The following is a 19,229-nucleotide window of genomic DNA, read 5'->3' on the forward strand; positions in this document are numbered from 1 at the left end:
CAATTTTCAGAAAAAATGACTTGTATCTTTGTTAGGTCGGAAACTTTTCAGACCACCCTCGTATATTATTCCAGCGTAAAAAAATTTCGTAAAAAGTAATAATACTAAAAAACATACTGTTATAAAACATACTGTTATAACATACTGTTATAACATACTGGTATAACATACTGTTATACTGTTATATTGCATATTAGGAAACGAACAGAATAGTATTCATTACACTGTTTTTGTGTAGTGATCAATTGTAGGCCAGGAAACTGTTGCTTTATGTTTTGAGTAGTATTGTGCCGAGTGAGATATGACAAAATAGTACCATAAAATTAATTTTGAATTAATATTTATCATTCTAATAGTGAAACAAATATACAAAAACATATAGTTTTGTTCGATAAACAGTGAATTTATGAGTACCATTTCTGATGCGTCCTTTGGGCGCCATGAAAAAACACATCCTGATGAATAAAATTTTTAAGCTGTAATGTTGCGAGTAAAACGAGACAATATCAATGGGAGGTTAGGATATCAATGGGAGGAATTTCGCGCCGTAAGATTGGCAAATCGTAACTGTGTGGGCGTGAAATTAAATATCGGTTGTATCGGAATAGCCTGTATGCCTCTTTGTGAGCATGCTGTAGTTTGATCGATTCAGTGAGTCGATAATGCGAGTGTTATTTTTGTAAGCCGTGCCGTGCAACAAACATCGCGCGGGGCTTTCATTTTTAAATAGCGCTGTGAAAGCGCCTGCGGTTTTCCGGCCGAAAGTCGAACGGCTGTGTTATATCGAATTACCAATAAATTAAATTAGTCCAATTTTAGAGAACGTATGAATAGCACGCGCGTACAATCGGTTATATATTTTTTACCAGCGCGATATACATATTGTAACGTATCGTACGCGAATGCGTATAATAGCGTAGCTCGGATTTCGCGTAATTATAGAATTGTGGAAATTGAAAAGCGTGCCACAGTGAATAACATTTTTATGTGTAAAAGAAGAGAAAAAGGCCAATTGCGCTCGAGTTATTAAACTTATAATCACATACAGAAAAAAAAGATTGCTTGAATTAATTAATGTGACAGTGCCACACACAATTACCCGAATAGATTTTCAGAACTATTATGACGTGAAGCATTCGATAATTTACAATTTTCTTTATTACATTCATGAAGCAAATACAATAATTAAATTACTCGTTAAAAATTTACATCATATAATAATGTAAAAAATTTTCTGTTATGTTAAAAATATATTATATTTTTATGTAGCAACAAATTAGCTAAAAGTAACGCTCATCTTTTTATATTTCTGTATGGTAATATTATTTTGAGTAAATTATTTTTTTCGTACACGGAGAGGACATTATTGTTTTTTTTCATATATAAATTATTTCTAATTCTACTATGTTTTTAGTAGTGCACACTCAGAGAAAGATAGAAAAAAAAAATAAAACTAAAGATTTTTAGTTGCAATAATTATAAAATAGCTTATTAAACTATATACACATTAATTCTATGTACAAAAGTCATCTATATAGGAGTTGCTATCATTATATCTTTTTCTCTGAGCGTACAGGAATGTATAGAGATTGTCAGTAAGACAGCAATATGATAAGTGCTCAAAAATATGATACATTTTGCTAAAAACATAGCAAATTTCATTAGAAACATAGCAAATTTCATTAGAAACATAGCAAAATTTTTAATAACACATTCCACAATTCTTAAAATATAAATAACACGTATGAAATGAAAGGACAGTCAATTGATACAAATATGAATGTCATATAATTAGTCATAAAATTAGTCATAGAATATGAATTAGTCATAAAAAATTTGTTAATGAATTTAGTGCCAAATTTATATACAGTTATCTATCTAAACAAATGCGTTTTAGAAAACAGAATTGGTGGTTCTTATTAAACAAATTCGCTTCGTAATCAAAGATTCTGTTTTCTTCAACCTATCCACGTTCAGTTGTGTCATGTCCTTGTCATGTTAATTCGATCAATCTTTTGCGCACGTATTATCATTATACACCCGTAATAAAGTTCTCTTTCTCTTCTCTTTGACTCCGAAGTAGCTCAGCTCCGAGAGACTCAACTTCTCCGTAATCTTAAATCCGAGAAAGAGAGGAAGAGAGCAATCGCTTCTCCCGTCTAGCGTGTAATCCAAACACTGACCACAGGCAAGGTTCTCTCTTCTTTACCAACTATTCTTACTTTATCGGCTTAAAGTTACCGTCCTTTCGTCTTTGATCTTCAAGAAGAGACGAGTGTCGTTTCAGATACCCGCTCTTATTCTGACAGCCGTGTCTCCGTTCTCTGATGAACGCTGTGTTAACGTTCACGAGTCATTGGAAATTACGACTCGACAAAGGAGTAATTTGTTTCCGAGCTCTCGCGAATTTATACCGATTGTATGTGCCACCAGCCGCTGTTTCTTTAAGCTATTGTACTCTGCGCCGTGCACGTCGTGCACATGAATGAGATATTCTTACTTCATATGAATTGCTCCCGTAGCCATTATTCTGGCAAAGGATAGCTTTATCTTGAAATAACAGCGCGGTTTTGAGAGCACACACGGGAGGTACGTCGTATAATATTAATTAAAAGTTACTTGCTACAGATCGTTACGGCAGAATTTTTTAATTTAGCTTACCCTTATCAAAACACGAGACGATTCTTTTCTGCAAAGACGCTGCGATGAAAAAACGTATATTTTTACAGAACGGAGGCGGATAGTTCACAAGATCATCTGGTAAACAAACTAACTCGATGAATGTCGTTACCGATGACGTAAAAGTAAAGTCAGTAAAAGACACTAGTCAGCTTTATAAGATTTAACGTATAAATTCCGCCGTTTAACAATTTTCTATTGACAAATTTTGTGTAAATTTTTCAAGTTGACACACGTGATAACGGCAGAAATGCAGAGAGTTTCACAAAAATATCTCACATACTTCATTGCAGATTTATATGGATATCGATTAATAACTGATTATAAACTAATGTGGACTGATAATTGATGATTGATATTTGACTGATAACTGATTAATCAGTTATTAATTAGTTTATTATAATGCATAATCAAACAAATTAAAGTTTGATTAATAATTAATTTTCTCAATCGATTAAGTTATTCGCGATTACATATACGGTGCTTGAATTTAGATACTTGAGCGTGTGAAGGTAAAGCCTATGAAACCGAACAAGAAGGACCTTTACCATTTTGCAAATAACTACGATGATTATTCCTTTACTTCGATCCACAGTAACAATATTAATCTCGTCATTATTACGATAGACAAGACAAAGAAAAGAGAATCTGAACAATGTAATCGCGAGTGAAAGAGATTGGATGTTGCTGACGTGAGCGTGTTTGCAGTGCTTTAATCGATCACGGCAGTGATCTCTTTGAAATGGGCAATGAAACAGCGACATAGATGCGTGCGGGAACGAGTGCCAAAGAGATTGTTTTTTATTTCACGTCGCTACGTCGATTTATTCACGGGTGATAGCTGTGTAAAGCCGCGGTATCGACATCAGGGTCGCTATTCTGTACATGCCTCCTGACAACTGACGATACGTCTATTGTTAGTGTCTGTCACAATAACAAATCACTTTAGACAATAAACTAAGAAAAATATAATATTTTTGTAAAAAATTAACTTTTTAGAATAAAAAAAGAATTTAGAAGAAATTAAATACATTAAATTACATCCAAAAAAATTACGCGAATATTTGAAACAAACTAACCTCTTTTGCAACTTTTGCTTGACTAATTTATACAACCTTATAGAATTGTCTTTTAAAAATATGTTATCGTCACGTACAAGACGTCTTGTTAAAAATAACGACATTGCCATTTATAAGCGATAAGCGTTAATTTTTTATCATTATTACTGGTACGTAGTATTACAACGTTACTATTTCGTGAACAGATGTTGTTATTGTAGCAAGTCGATAATTGTCAGTTACACAGATATATATATATATATATATATATATATATATATATGTATATATATAGAACAGCGACCCAGGCGGCCTATTCTATAACTTTTAATAACAATACAGTTATTGTTATGTAATCACGTAGTTTTATTAAATATTATATTTGCGCAACGACAATATAACGATAACGATACATTAATTTATGATAAAATCCAATGGGAAAGCTTAATTTGGATTTGTAATGCAAAACGTCAGTTTTATCTTGAATTGTGACAAAGTTACAATTCAAAACAAGACAAAAGTAAGACGATAATAATGGAAACTTTACTGTGATTTAGATATGCAAGGTGAGTGATTCATATGACATTCCTGTTTATCACATATAGATAGTTGAAATATAAATACGAGAAAAATACGGAAAAAGAATGATCAGATTTGCTGGAAATAATATGTTACGCAAAATACAATATAAAAATTTGAGTGAAATTTTTAATAAAGTTGTTTCTGCGCAAATATAAAAGAAATTTTACATTATTCTCTTATGCGAATTTATTAATTCATTGAATACGCGCGGTATATTTGCTTCGTAAATGTAATTAAAAGTATTGAAAAACTTTCATCATTCGATTGTCTTACGTCGTAACAATTACGAAAGTCTATCTTTGCGATTAATGTTTTTCCCTAAATTAATTAATTGAACTACTCGCCAGGCTTTTTTGGTGGTAAAAAAAATTCATCCATGACTGACAGTCTCTAACCCGACGCCGTTGACATCGGATCTATAAGACTCGAGACAACTTCAAAGCATGATATCTTAAAGCTCACTTGCATCTGTGAGTTGACGCGTTGAATAGGGAGGGAGGGAGGGGGGAGAAGGAGAGGAGTATAGATTCTCCGCTTCAGTAATTTAAATAATTCGTCACCCTTAAGTAAATTAAATAACATGCACACCCGATGCTACTTATAGTTTTGTAATGGTGCCAATTTCAAATTTGGGTCTGTGAGACCCACGTCAACGGCACCAGGTTAACAACACCGCCTCGTCGACGGTATTGTCAGTTGGTGTACGGTTCAATCGCGCACAACTCGCGCCCTTCATCGCGTAGAAGCCGAACCCGCTGTGTAGGAACAGCCGCGAATCGATTTCCCCGTGCGCGTATAGCCGTGGTGCCGGATAACTTCCGACTTCGAAGTTCGCATAATAACGCGGATACTATCGTCCGACCGTAATTAACCGCGGCGCGGCGCTGAGGTTAATGAACAATGGGGCTTGCAATCGAGTTGCGCAACCTAACCCGATATCCTGACCCAACACACACGGCGCGGCCCGGCGTAAGACACGCCACGCGCACACTTATCCATCAAGCGCAGCCCGCGGCCGGCGACTGCCGGTGGCAGGTGTTGCTCGATGGTCATTGTTGACCGCGTGCACTTCGCCGCCCGGCCGCCCGCACGTCCCCTTCGCCCTTCGCCAGCTAGCCAGCAATCGTTCATTCAAGACGCCACGAGCGCAAACGTGTGAGAACGACGGAATCCTGGAGTGTCCGCGGTCTTCTTCACCGGATAGCGTGGTTCTCACGATCATGCTATCATCACTCTCGAAAGAGTAACCCAAAAAACACAGGTTTTCTTCGTCCATTTTGTGGTTCTTGAAATTCGAATCGAATTATGTGTTAAACAATGCTATATGATGGGACATTAATCTCAGAAAAATTTTAAGTTGAGTATAGGGATAGTTTTGGAGGAATACGGGGAGTCAAAATAGCCATATTATTAATATAGTCCAAGCACAATAGACGCAAAAAGAAAGTTAAAACTTCTTTGATAACAGTGGGGTTTTGACTAGAAGTAAGCAGAAAATTGTTTGCGATAAAAGTTGTTTGTCTTGAAATTCTTCACTAAAAAGATATATTTAATTTTTTTACAAAACTAATCTTTTTTAACCGGAAATCGCGTCTGAAAAAGTTTCTGAAAATATTCGCTCGATGATTTAGAGTGGAAAACTCACTTTATATGAATGCAAAATTACTTGAATTCGAGTGACTCAAGTGAGTCATTCTATTTTTCGAGCGAAAATTTTTAGCTTTATCATTTACTGCGTGATTATTCACTGAGTTTCTTTAATTAATATCTCGAAATTTATTGACAATATCGCAAAACGATATATATAGGACTTTTGTGTTAATCTCAACTCGTTTTACGAATATTGCGGAGACGAATCTGTGACATTCTATATATATCACACGATATATATTAGATTCAGATAGATACTTGCGTCGTGCGTAAATTTAATGGAGGCATTATTTGTTCCTAAAACAAATAATGCCTTCATTAGATACATTACGTATTCTGTGAACAAAAAGAGTGTTTGCAATAATGTTCCATTTTTTCCTTTACAATACGCCCGATTGTTACGCGAAAGGTTGCAAAAATGGAAAAACTGCTGAACGAAATAAAATAAATTAGAATGGAGACAATCCGCTGTACGTCGCTGCCATCTTGATTGATCATATCCGTTCCCTATTTTCCTTAAGCTTCAACTCCACTCTCAAATATGTCCCGTCCAGATATTTCTACGTCCATGACTTTTGCCCGATCAGTCGTAGATGTAACAGCGGAGATCGTAATGAAAGCGTGCTCGATGCGCGGGCTACGACGCGCTACGGACACGCACGCTCGGGGTAATCCCCATTGGTGTACGCGTGCTTGCAAATTACCCACGTATCCCGGCGGCTTCTCGTAATCGTTAAATAATGAATACTCAGGCGAAGGTCTCGGAGTAATTAGGTGGCCGACCATGTCGGCTTTCGCGGACGAAGTCTCATTGGGATGTTCGGGCGGCGAGATGCGAAGAGATGGAATTAATTTGCGTTTCCGGATATATAAAATATCGAGGATTTGGTGGAATCGTAACGCGCGAGAGAGCGATGGCGCCACGTCACGTCATTAGTTATGGATTAAGATCGCGGCGGCAATTTAGTTTCGGGACAAGGTAGACTAGGATTTACTGCGAGGGTTAGTACGGCGAGCAACTCGCGACGAGGGAGCCAATCAGACCGCAGCGCACCAAACTCGGCTGAAACATCGAGCTGAATTCCTTCCAAATACAACTACGGGCTTCCTATTCTGCCGGCGTAGGTGCGCACAAAGCTGTGTTGTATCTGTTTGATTGGTTTAAACGGCTCTCGTGTAACCACAACTGTACCAACTATCTGCGAAATGCCTTAACCGGATATATTGCCACGATCGAGTAGCACTCGCGCTCTCATCGATTCCCCGCGGCTTCGCCGGCCTTTCGTCGGTCTTTTCAAGGCCCGATCTCTTTTTCGAATTTAATTCCCGCCGATTGCCACGGAAAATTAACACGCTGACCCACCAGGATGGTTGTCGCTATGTTACTCTGCGCTTTATCAGATTATATGTCTAGTATCATTAATTGCATTCGCTACAACATTGGTACGTCCAATAAAGAGATAAAACGGGCTGAGAAAAGATACACACGAATTATATCCATGAGCGCATCTTTAGTAAAATTCAATTACGCTGGTTAACAGATAATTTGTCATATTTCAAAAATTCAAGAATCAATCAGTTTAAGTTTAATCCGAATAAAAAATTAAAGAATATAAATTTATTTATTTTTGGCAAAAATTATGTAAAATTATATATGTTAATAAAAAAAGTCAAAATATAGAACAAGATGTCTATTAATATTTACATAAATTTCGAAATCTATTATCAGTAACACATTAAAAATTCGTATGAAATAAATGCATTTGTGTATTTATTTTTTTGAATCTTTTAATTTAAAATATTTTTCAAATTTTTTTAGTTTTTTTTCTACTAATTTATGTGTGAAACTGAATGATGATAATGATAATAACAATAATAAGAATTGTAGTTATATTTCACAAAATTGTTACTCTGCTATAGTGGCTTTCCGGATTGTAATTCAGCGTAAAAATGTTACATAAATCGTATGATTTGATCCATGCAATAAAAGTCTTTTTGTAGACTAGTGTTATCAGTTGGACGTTTGTACGATCTATGGAAATCAACGCGGCAGTCAGCCTGACTCGCGTTAAATCTTTCGGTGTTTGATCGAAAGGGACGAACGGTGAGGTTAAACGTCGAGAGCCACCTGTGTCAATATCGCTGTTTTTATTAGACGTACATCTGCCCAGTATCACATCAATAAGCGTCATCAATTTATCCTTAATTTATCCTTAATTTCGTTCTACGTTGTTTTCAGTCAGAGATCGTTTCTCCGCGAGGAATAATCTCAAAACGTGCGACGTGCACGAGAGAACCACTTGTCATAATATTATTTTAACGCGTTAGTGTTATGACGAATAATTTGCTTTACGGCGAACTTACCACGTAGAGGGCCTCCAAGCAGCCGAGGAGCGTGACCATCTCGACGTTCTCGAAACGTTCATCGGGCAGCAGCACCAGAAGCGGCCGTCTCACACCAGCTTGTAACGCCCTGATGAACATGAAAGATCGTGAGATCAGTCACAAAAGCGACGGGGTTCGTTATTCGGACATATCATGATAATATCCGATCGCGGATCCCGCGGAAACGAGATCTTCTCAAGTGAGATGGTATTCCGGCTCAGCTGGAAGCGACACGTGTCCATGTGTGTGTGTATGTGATTCAAACGTGCGCGCCTATGATTCAACCGCACAGATGATATGAGCTAAACGTCGTACGATGCGCGAAGCAATATTTTCTCCTATTTGTCGGAAGATCTCGACGCCCTATCGTTCGTTAAAAGGAGAGATGTTAACAGGGAGGATCAAGTGGTCGGCTCTCCTGCTGACAGACTGATAGACGAAAGGAAGGCTGCCAATCTAAGAATCCGGCAAAGGATCAAGGCGGACCCTAGAGACGGGATTTGGACGTAGGAAAAGCATTTACCGGCGCGCATACAGGCCGCTCGAGGGCCAACTCGGCGGGAATTCGACCGTAATTATGGTGCGAACGTATCGTGGACGACGTCGATGGTGGGCGATCGTTGACGAATATCGCGAGAGCGAAATAGTATCGGTAGCGAGAAAGCCGACGCCGGGTACTACACATCCCGGCAGAACGGACATTGCAAAAAGAGATAGAAAAAGATATCGATAGATAGATTGATTGATTGATACATGGAGAGAATTTTATAATAAAAATACTATACAGCTTTGCAACAGAGGAATAGATCGACATCCTGCAGTAATTTATTTTCCTCTTATTTTTCATAAAAAAATAAACACTTCAGTTCATAAAATGTAAATAACACAAATAACTGAGAGCAAAAATATCTAAGGAATAGTAAACATTTTGTCGGTGTGCATGCAAATAATATATTTATTTGTGCCAATGTAAAATAATTTTCAAATAAGAAAATATATTTTCTTAAAGTGTACGTTTTCACAGTGTATGTGCTATTTATATTTTAGGACTTTAAATGTGTTATCAAAAACTCAATATGTTTCTAGCGAAATTTACTACACTTCTTAGCAAAAAAGACTTTAAAGACAGTTTGTTCTTGCACTACAAGAAACATAGTAAAATTAAGAAAAAACTGATAGTGTAGACTCTCGATCGTATAAAGAAAGCTATATCCTCTCTATGTAGATAGATTTATTACGCGTTTTGGGGAGATTTTTCTCAAATACATAAGAAGAGAAAAGTCATTAATAAAAAATTAGAAATGTTGCAGTGTAAAGACATTTAGATAGTATTAAATTGATGCAAACAGTTCGTGGTAATTGTAATCAAATAAAATAGAAAACAAAACTGTCCAATCTCGAAGGAATAGTTTTTACGAATAAAATGGACAACATCGACTCGAGCATTTTTAGACATCTAACGAGAACTTCCTATTTTCTTTTTGATATTCAAACGTTCTATGAGAATTTCACAGTAAAGTAACGAATCTTTTGCATCAATTTAATAGAGCTTTTAAGTGCGTTTAGATACTCTTTTAGACAACAGAGTTGCAGATGAAATAGTCTTAAATTTATCCAAGTTCCATGATACGTATCTCAACTACTAACAAGTAAACTTATCCAAAAGATACACTCCGATTTCTTTCTAATTTCACAAATGTGGAAGTACAAAAAATATTTAGATCATATTTTTTTATTTTGGCCCATTTTGAGTTTCACGAACAGTTTATAGTTTTTTAATTTTCTCACTCCTATCATCAACGAGTACAACAAAAATACATATTTAGCAGAATCTTTAGCAGAGATTTAACCGAAATATTTCAAATCTGTGTTAAATTAGTTAAAAATGGTTCGAATCTCGGCCAAACTGAGAAATTATTTGTATAATTAATTTTTTTCAACTTTTTATATGTTTCGTTTAAACATTTTATTATTTATACAAATAATTTAACACATTTCGCTTTATATTAATAATCAGCAAACCAAAAATGCCTATCTTGTATTCAATTTTATTTCTTATGCATTTTTGTTGCACTTGATAATAGGAGTGAGAACATTAAAAAGCTATAAACTGCCCGTGAAACTCAAAGTAAGCCAAAATGAAAAAATATGTCCTAAATATCTTTTGTACTTTTATACTTGTAGCAAATTAGAAAGAAATCGGAGTGTAATTTTTGAGTAGGTTTACTTGTAAGCTATTCTATAGATGGGAGAAAAGGTCTCTAAGAAAAAGCTTATATATTTCAGTTCGACAAATAGGAGAGAAAATGAAGACGAGAATGTGAGGGAGAGAAACAGAGAGAGAGAGAGAAAAGGAACAGACGCCCGGAGAAAGAAAGCTGCGGCTTTTATCGAGACACGAATCGGGCTATTCTCGTGAACCTTTCGCGCTGTCCAATTTTCGTGCTGTCTTGCGTAACACAGACGTAATCGCGCGGCCTCTTCTATTCTCGCGAAAATCACGAAGCCATCGATCGGTCTATCCTCGAATCTATCCTCGAAGTAGAATCGCTATCGTGTTTCAACACTTGCATGCGTGTGTACGTGCGTGCGCGATACCACGCGCTTAGAAATCTTAGGAACTACGTCGCCTTGTGCACGCTTAGGTCTCTGCGGTTCTCGAATTGTCCATTCTGGTTTTGGATTCTATCACGGACCGCCTGATTTGAGTTTCGTATTAATGTCGCATAGAATCGCTCGTATCCCGTTATTATTCTGCGATTCTGGAAGGATTACGGGAGTGCCGCGTTATTGCGCGGATGTGGAACGAAGGGACCGATGGCAATTTTGCCGGCTATGAACTTGCACATGGACAAGTTGCGAACATTTGAGAGAGAAACGTTTGTTACTTGCAACTACGATCGTATAATAACGAGCATATTGTCAGGTGGACGATTTTTTAGAAAAATATATATTTTCTCAATTGAGAGAAACTTTTCTCGATATAAAAATATGTATACTAGTATAAATACATAAATAAAAATAAATATGTTATTATAGTGTCCATCGAATAAGTATTTATTATTTTTTAGGTATTTCTTTCTTTCAGTGCATATTACTACTACTTTTTTGTTAGAAAGACAAGAAAATATAAACTGAGAAAAAAATTTTTTAATTTTTATTTTGGAGATATAAAATTTTTCTCTGTAAATAATGGATAATGGATAAAATAGGCCAATTCTGACTTAAAAAGTGTGACATCTATACATTTTATGTTTTTTGGGTCGCTGAATACGATGCTTTTCATACATCTAAATTCGAAGGAATAAAATTATAACTTGCAGTAAAGAAATCAAAATGTCACTTTTAATTCAATTAGTGACAGTTAACTATTACTATTAATTATTTAATTATTTATATTATAATTTAGTTTCATAACTTTTTCCAGTGACAATTAAGGGAACATTTCAAAATGAAAGACTTCAGAAATATTAAGTTTCCTTATAAGTTTTTTCTTTTCTAGAGATTACAACTTCTAGAATGAGCGGAAGTCATCAGACATTTTAGTATTCTTAAAACTGCATCCAATGTATGCAGATGTATGCATATCTGATGAGACTTAAGATTCTTTGAATAAGTAATTGAGTATATTTTTTTAATTTGTTCATATTCGCTATGTTAAATTTAATATTTCTGAAGTGTTTTATCTTAAAATATTTTCTTAGTTTTCAGTTAAAGAAAAAGTTATAAAACCAAATTATAATACAAGTAATTAAATAATTAAAACAATTATCATTACCATTACCATTAACATTACCATTAAACAAATTGCTATTAAAAGTGGTTTATTCTGATCCCTTTAAGGCGCGTGAATTTTGAACATTTTCCCACGAGTTTAAACGGATAAAAATATTACGATATAATTTATGTTACACAAACGAAAATCGGTCCTCATTGTCTTTTTTATATTCCACAAATAAATTTTCAAATATTTTTTTCTCAATGTAGTTGGTGTCGAAAATGACAATATAATTTTTTGAAATTAACTGTTCTCTTTTATGTCAGTAAACGATAAAAATCCTCGAGAACACAACCGCGTGTTCTTCTGAAAACAAGAGAAACGTTCTCTCGAGAAACGTAGACTCTGAGCGCTTGTTTGCTTATTCTTTGTTAGATTCTTTGCATTTTTGTTGTATTTCGATTCCGTTTTATCGTATTCGCGCCGTTTGTGTGCTTCGCGCGCATTTATTAATCATCGCATATATTTCCGATGCGAGGCGGAGCAGCGGGCGCGACGCTTATCTCGTTTATCGGGCGCCGCTGACGCCGTGCAGAACATTCGCCACTAATTCTGAACCCCGCGAGACATTTTTCATCATTAAGGAGTGAAACACTTCCAACATCGCAACGCGTTATTACGCGCGATCTCCGATCTCTTTTCTCTTTCTACTTTTTTTCTCGTTTAGAGAAAGAAGCGTTTCCCGCAACGATCTTCGTTACCATCGTATATTGTACGTTCAAAAACACGAAAAAAAATAAAAATAAAAACAAGGAGAATTGTACAACAACAACAACAACAACAACAGAATGGTCCCGTTAAACGAACGAGAATTTAATTTTTTTATTGGATTTCGCGAGACGACGAGCGCGCGGCTCGCGCGAAATTCCGTTCGCGCGTTGTCGCACGTTTTCTATCTATGCGACTATTCGAATAGATAAAACGTGCACATGCCTATGTATTTTGTAGACTCATTACCCTCGTTGTGAGCTTATAAGGTCACCAGCATGATAGGTCGATTCTTAGTGCGTTAATATGCGGGTGCTGAAAGACGCGAGATTCAGGATTGTGATATGCGATCGAGGGTCCGTTGATTAATTACGTCGGCGTACTGATCTCTTTTCGGTGAGAATTAAAGTAAGAGAGAGAGAGCGCTATTTATTAGATATTTTTGGAAAATATCTAATATATTAAATGCAGCAATGAGAAAGTAAAAATAAAATAAATTATTATGATATTTGTCAAAGGCTGAAATCGTTATAGCATGTATGAAATAAAAATAAAATGGAAATTGAAATAGAATTGAGATAAAGGGAATTACAGATTTGAATAATTAATCAAGTTTAAAAATATGTATTACAACAGACGTATTCAATAAATTGAATTAAGAGTGTGCTGTCCATATTTCAAAAATAATGAAAAAATTTTGATAGAAATTAGAGATCAATCCGTATTGCATCAAGAAGTAATCATAAACAATTTGACATTGATTTAGAGTCGGGATAAAGAATTATTCCACTTTGAAGTGCAAACTCAGCCAACATGATGCGTCATTAAAACGTCAAATGGCGTTTTAATGACGTCTCTAACATTAATAATACGTTATTTAATATCATCCTACTGTTTGGAAGTATTTTAATTGTACTGTTATAAAAATATTTAATGTATGCAAAGTTTCATGGTAGTTTAGAGATCAAAATTTTGAAGTCAGAAATAACATAAAACAAATTATAAAATATAACTAACAATAAATATAGTATAGAGTACATATATAAGTTTTTCAATCAAATAATAATAAAAATAGGATATTTCTAATTTTTAGTGACTTTCAGAAACTACACGGATAACGCATCTTTAATTGAGCATGTCGATGCAATGAAGTTAGTAACAATGCAATAAGAGCCGGTAATTAAGGTAAATTGTGTGGAAGGGTATCTGGCAAGACGATGCCAAAAGGAAGGTCACAATCCAAGTAGACTACCAGTTGAGTAGGAGAATGAATGAGAGAGAGAGACACATAGAGAATTCGGTCAAAACGTGCGCGCGTTTTTTCGCGAACGTATGCAAATCGCATTCGACACGGAAACACGGTTGTAATTCGACCTAGCGGACACGCTTGCTAAGTCCAATTACACGCTGACAGTGAAAAGGCAAATCGGTATCTCTCTCCGCTGTTGTCCAGCCGCGGATACGATTACGGTTAAATTTCATGAAGTCTCCCCCGGTCGGGCCGGACAATGTTTATTAGAGGCAGCGCAAATATTGACGATATCGTGGCGCTGCAGCTAGTGATCGATGCGTTGCGGCCACGCACCAGAAAAAAAAGTCGAACGGAATAAAAATATTTTTCGTAGTACGATCGGGTAAATATCAACGAGCGCGGGTATGACGGACCGGCGCGAGGTGTAGGAGGTAAAGGTAAAGGAGTAGCAGAAGAATGTGGGGTTGTGAAAGCGGGTTCGAGGCTATAAGTTTTCGCAGCGATATTCGCGGGTAAGTGGCGCTCCGTCGCTTTAACAGCGTCATACTGTTATAACGCCGCCGCGTTTCCTTTGTCCGGCGGCGATGACGACGGCGTAGTCGTTCTCGCGTCCGTTCTTGAAGCGGCAGATAATCGGGACTTATCTGCGGCGGTTGCGGCGACCGTGATTTAACCCGCCAACAGCATATAAAACGCCGAATTAAGGCTAATTGTCGGCTCACAATGGTAGTTACGAACAAGCGTCAGATAGGAGAAATTTGAAGAACCTTGTCCATTTTGAATCTTAATCGTGTACTGATCGATAGAGAAACGATAGACTTAAAGTCATATTCATAATTGTACATTCAGTCCCGTTGACACCTCGCACTGATAAGTAAATTTACTCAAAATTTACACTCCGATTTCTTTCTAATTTGCTACAAGTATAAAAGTACAAAAGATATTTAGGACATATTTTTTCATTTTGGCTTACTTTGAGTTTTACGGGCAGTTTATAGCTTTTTAATGTTCTCACTCCTATTATCAACAAGTGCAACAAAAATGCATAAGAAATAAAATTGAATACAAGATATAGATATTTTTGGTTTGCTGATTATAAATATAAAGTCAAATATATAAAATTATTTATAATAATAATAAATGTTTAAACAAAACATGTAAAAAGTTGAAAAAAAATTTATACAAATAACTTCTCGGTTTGGTCGAGATTCGAACCATTTTTGATTAATTTAGCACAGATTTGAAATATTTCGGTTGAAACCTTGGCTAAAGAAATTTAGAATAGTTTGTGTCTCAGCTATGTCGATTTTGTTAAAATTATTTAATTGTATCTTGTATTCAATTTTATTTCTTATGCATTTTTATTGTACTTGTTTATGATAGGAGTGAGAACATTAAAAAGCTATAAACTGCCGGTGAAACTCAAAGTGGGCCAAAATGAAAAAATATGACCTAAACATTTTTTGTACTTCTACATTTGTGTTAAATTAGAAAGAAAGTGTACCTTTTGGATAGGTTTACTTGTAAAAGAAGAAATATCCAAAAGATAAAAGATTTCTTCGGTAGATACTAATAGTGTATTTGTTCGCATTAATACACATATTTTTAGAGACTACATTCTTTTTTAAATGAAAAAGTGGACATTTTCCTAAAATGGTTGCTTTTCACGAAAGCAATTGTTTGTTCTATTTAAACAAAAGAATTTGGATTTTAGTAATTAAATATGTTATTAGTACCCAGCGAATAAATACTTTTTATTTTCGAAACATTTTTTCTCTCAGTGTATTATCGATAGATTGAAGATGATACTTTCCTCAATGTCATCCATCACTCTGACTACTGCCGTATTTCTCAGTTCCAACCCGATGATCGACCAATTCTGTTACTACTTGAGTACACCGATAGTAATAACAAACACAAAACACGCGACACGTCGCGACATGCACCGGTTGTATACCGTACGAGAAATGCGCGAGGAGATTATTCAAACAACGTATTTGCGATATTTCCTGACGATACATCGCTCTTTTCGACGATACATGAGATTTTATACATGAGATTCACTTTTGACGTATAAAAGACGCACGGAGATGTCGATTAATATATCCACGCTTGCTCGTTGCAAAAAAAATCCAAATCAAACATAGCCGTGCAATTAATAACGTACGTCGAAAATGCGCGCCAAAATGGTGAACGGTGCTGCAACGTTCTGACAAGGACGCGCTCTGTGAGGTACACCTCCCCATCTCTCTCTCTCTCTCTCTCTCTCTCTCTCTCTCTCTCTCTCTCTCTCTCTCTCTCTTGCTAATAGACCGATGCTACTTGCCGAGATTCGGCGTCGCGATTACCTCTGGCGTCGTCTTTCGCTCCGATTATCATCGTCTTTCTAATTCCCGACTAATGAATCCGACGATCGTCTGATTCAATTACTAATTAAATGAGTTGAAGATAATGATAAGAGTGATAGACGGCGACTCGACACGACGCGACAAGCACCGCTTGTGTATGTACGGAAAATGAGCAGATTATTCTCTAATAACACACCTGTGATACGTTCCGACGATCGTACATCGCTATTATCGACAAGTATTTCCGCACGAGACTCACTTTCGACGGACAAAAGTTGCGTAGAATGTGGAACAATATCGATCGATGTATCCATGATGGTTGCTCGACGTAAAAGGATCGAAGATGCCCGCGCAATGCATGACGGACGCCGAAAGAGCGCGTCAAAACATAAAACAGTGTCGCGGTTCAACAAGGACACGCTTTATCTCCTTCTCTTTCTTGTTAACAGAACGACTCTACCGCGCGCGATTCGGCGCCGCGTATATGTATATCTCTCTATTCACCTTCCCCTTTCCCTCTAATCATTATTAAATTTCTAATTTCCGATTAATAAATCCGACGATTGTGTAATTCTGTTATTATTTAAGCCAGTCGAAGATAATAATGAGAGTGATAGACGGCAACTCGTCAACACGTCGCGATTCTACGCATCGGAAAATGAGCAGATTGCTATCTAATAACGTACCTGTGATCGCACGTCCTGACGATCGCACTCTTTTCGACACTCCCGACACTCATTTTCGCACGAGACTCACATTCGACGAGCAAAAGTCGCGTAGAACGCGCGGAGCGATGTTGATCGATGTATCCATGGCGGTTGCTCGATGCAAAAGGATCGCACACACGGAACGCGGGACGCTTGTCGCGCGACAGGTGGCGACGCCGCAGCGACCAATCAGCGTGTCGTGTTCTCAGAGGAACTAGATTATCGCGAGTGCTTTGCCATTTGATAGAGAGATTGGTAACTATTAGATATTTTGGGACATTCGTTTTTAGCTGCGAGTTCTTTATTATCGTTGAATAATCCAGAAAACACCATTACCACTTTTAATCACACTCAATATCGTAGTCTTGTTATCATAATACAAATTATCTGGGGAAATTAGTTAAGGTGGATAAATGACTAGCAAACATTACGATGTTGTATATGTTTTGTATTTAAACATATGGGCAGTGTTGTAATGTAATCTAGATACATTTATTAATTACAGTAGATATATTTATCTAATTACAGTAAATATATATATCTAATTACAATATCTAGATACTTTTTGTGTATCTTTATCTGTAACTAGTTAGATTTTTTATTTCAGTAACTGTATCTGTAACTAATTTCATTTTACTTTGTATCTGTATCTAAGTTTAACACTTTAGATGCAGATACAAGATAAAATGAAATTAGTTACAGATATAGTTACTGAAATGAAAAATCTAACTGGTACAGATAAAGATACACAAAAAGTATCTAGGTATTGTAATTAGATACATTTATCTACTGTAATTAAATAAATGTATCTAGATACATTACAACATTGCACATAGGGACTAAAGAAGTTTGAGTGGATTAATAAACTTCTGGTAACATATGAACTAGGAAATTTTGATTGATGTTATTTGAATATTATTCAAGAATATTATTCAAGTTAACTAAAAATCTCGTTAATTTGAACAGAATTTCGGTTGAACATATTTTCATATTTTGTCTATATTTTACCGAAAATTTCATATTTTGTCTATATTTTACCGAAAATTTGCTTAATTTAAGTAAATTTTTTTGTCCGTGCAATATATAGATGATAGAGTGGAAATTTATATCTGAACTATTTGTGAGATTTAGCAAACAAGTCTTTCAAGTTATTTATCTAATAACACTTTTTATGAAAGTGATTGTGTGGTAAACAAAGAAGATTAGTGACAAGAGACAAACAAATATTCATATCTGCTTAATTTACTTGTAGATACTGTCAGAATATTTCTGTAAATTCTACATTCATAGGCAATTTACAGATAATTTTCTAGCGGATACAAAAAACAGCGATAAATTTATAAGTGTGGTATTTAAAATTCTATAGCAACAAAATACTTTTTTGAACGCATCAGTCATGAAAAACGCATAGCTAGATACTGACACGGCCGGCTGAAAACTTTTAGTAACTATCGATGTATTGATGGCAAGATATCAGCGAAATGATTGATAGCTTTGGCACACAGAGCACCCAGGCAGAATAAAAAATCACAACGATGTCAGGATGATGTCAAAATAAGACGAGAAAATAACTAAAAAATTCACTTTTCAATCACGATTCAATCATTTCCCTATCGTGATTTTCTGTTCTACTTGGGCATCGATCATGTATCTTTCTCCCTAATGTGAACTCGTGAGAAGTTTCATTGACAAATTCACAATGAAACATTTCACACGAGTTCACGCAAGTGAAAAAGATGCACGATATCGTGTGAATGCCTGTCACGCGACAAAGTATAGCTCTTATAGAAATGCTGCACGCTGACTGGCTATCGCGTCGCGAAATGCCGCGCGACATTCATACATTCGCGTTTCATGTGTACAGTGCACGCATCTTTGATTTTCTTGCATCGAGCAATTAGCATATCAATCGGCAATTACTTCGTGTTCTATCCGTCTTGGTGACAAACAGAGGGAAAAAGAAAGATAAATGATGCGAGAGATATATGCGACGGCGAATCGCGGGTGGTAACGTTGGTTTGTTAGTGTGTGTGTGTGTGTGTGTGTGTGTGTGTGTGTGTGTGTGTGTGTGTGTGTGTGTGT

The 19,229-nt window shown here is 36.0% G+C and overlaps 1 protein-coding gene across 4 annotated transcripts in view; it reads right to left on the reverse strand.

The window, feature by feature from the left end:
- The window catches only part of LOC116840625 (putative aminopeptidase W07G4.4), a 51,590-nt gene that overhangs the window by 11,778 nt on the left and 20,583 nt on the right, over nt 1–19,229 (reverse strand). For 3 of the 4 annotated variants that reach the window (XM_032807558.1, XM_032807557.1, XM_032807556.1), the window contains exon 4: nt 8,334–8,442. In XM_032807558.1, coding sequence (XP_032663449.1) covers nt 8,334–8,442 — 109 coding nt within the window. Of the gene's footprint in view, nt 1–8,333; nt 8,443–17,126; nt 17,283–19,229 lie in introns of those variants that run through there. The other variant, XM_032807559.1, reaches the window with a different exon arrangement.

The sequence above is a fragment of the Odontomachus brunneus genome, unplaced genomic scaffold, assembly GCF_010583005.1.
Source record: "Odontomachus brunneus isolate Ranch 3 - 2012 unplaced genomic scaffold, Obru_v1 Obru_scaffold_010, whole genome shotgun sequence".
Taxonomy (NCBI): domain Eukaryota; kingdom Metazoa; phylum Arthropoda; class Insecta; order Hymenoptera; family Formicidae; genus Odontomachus; species Odontomachus brunneus.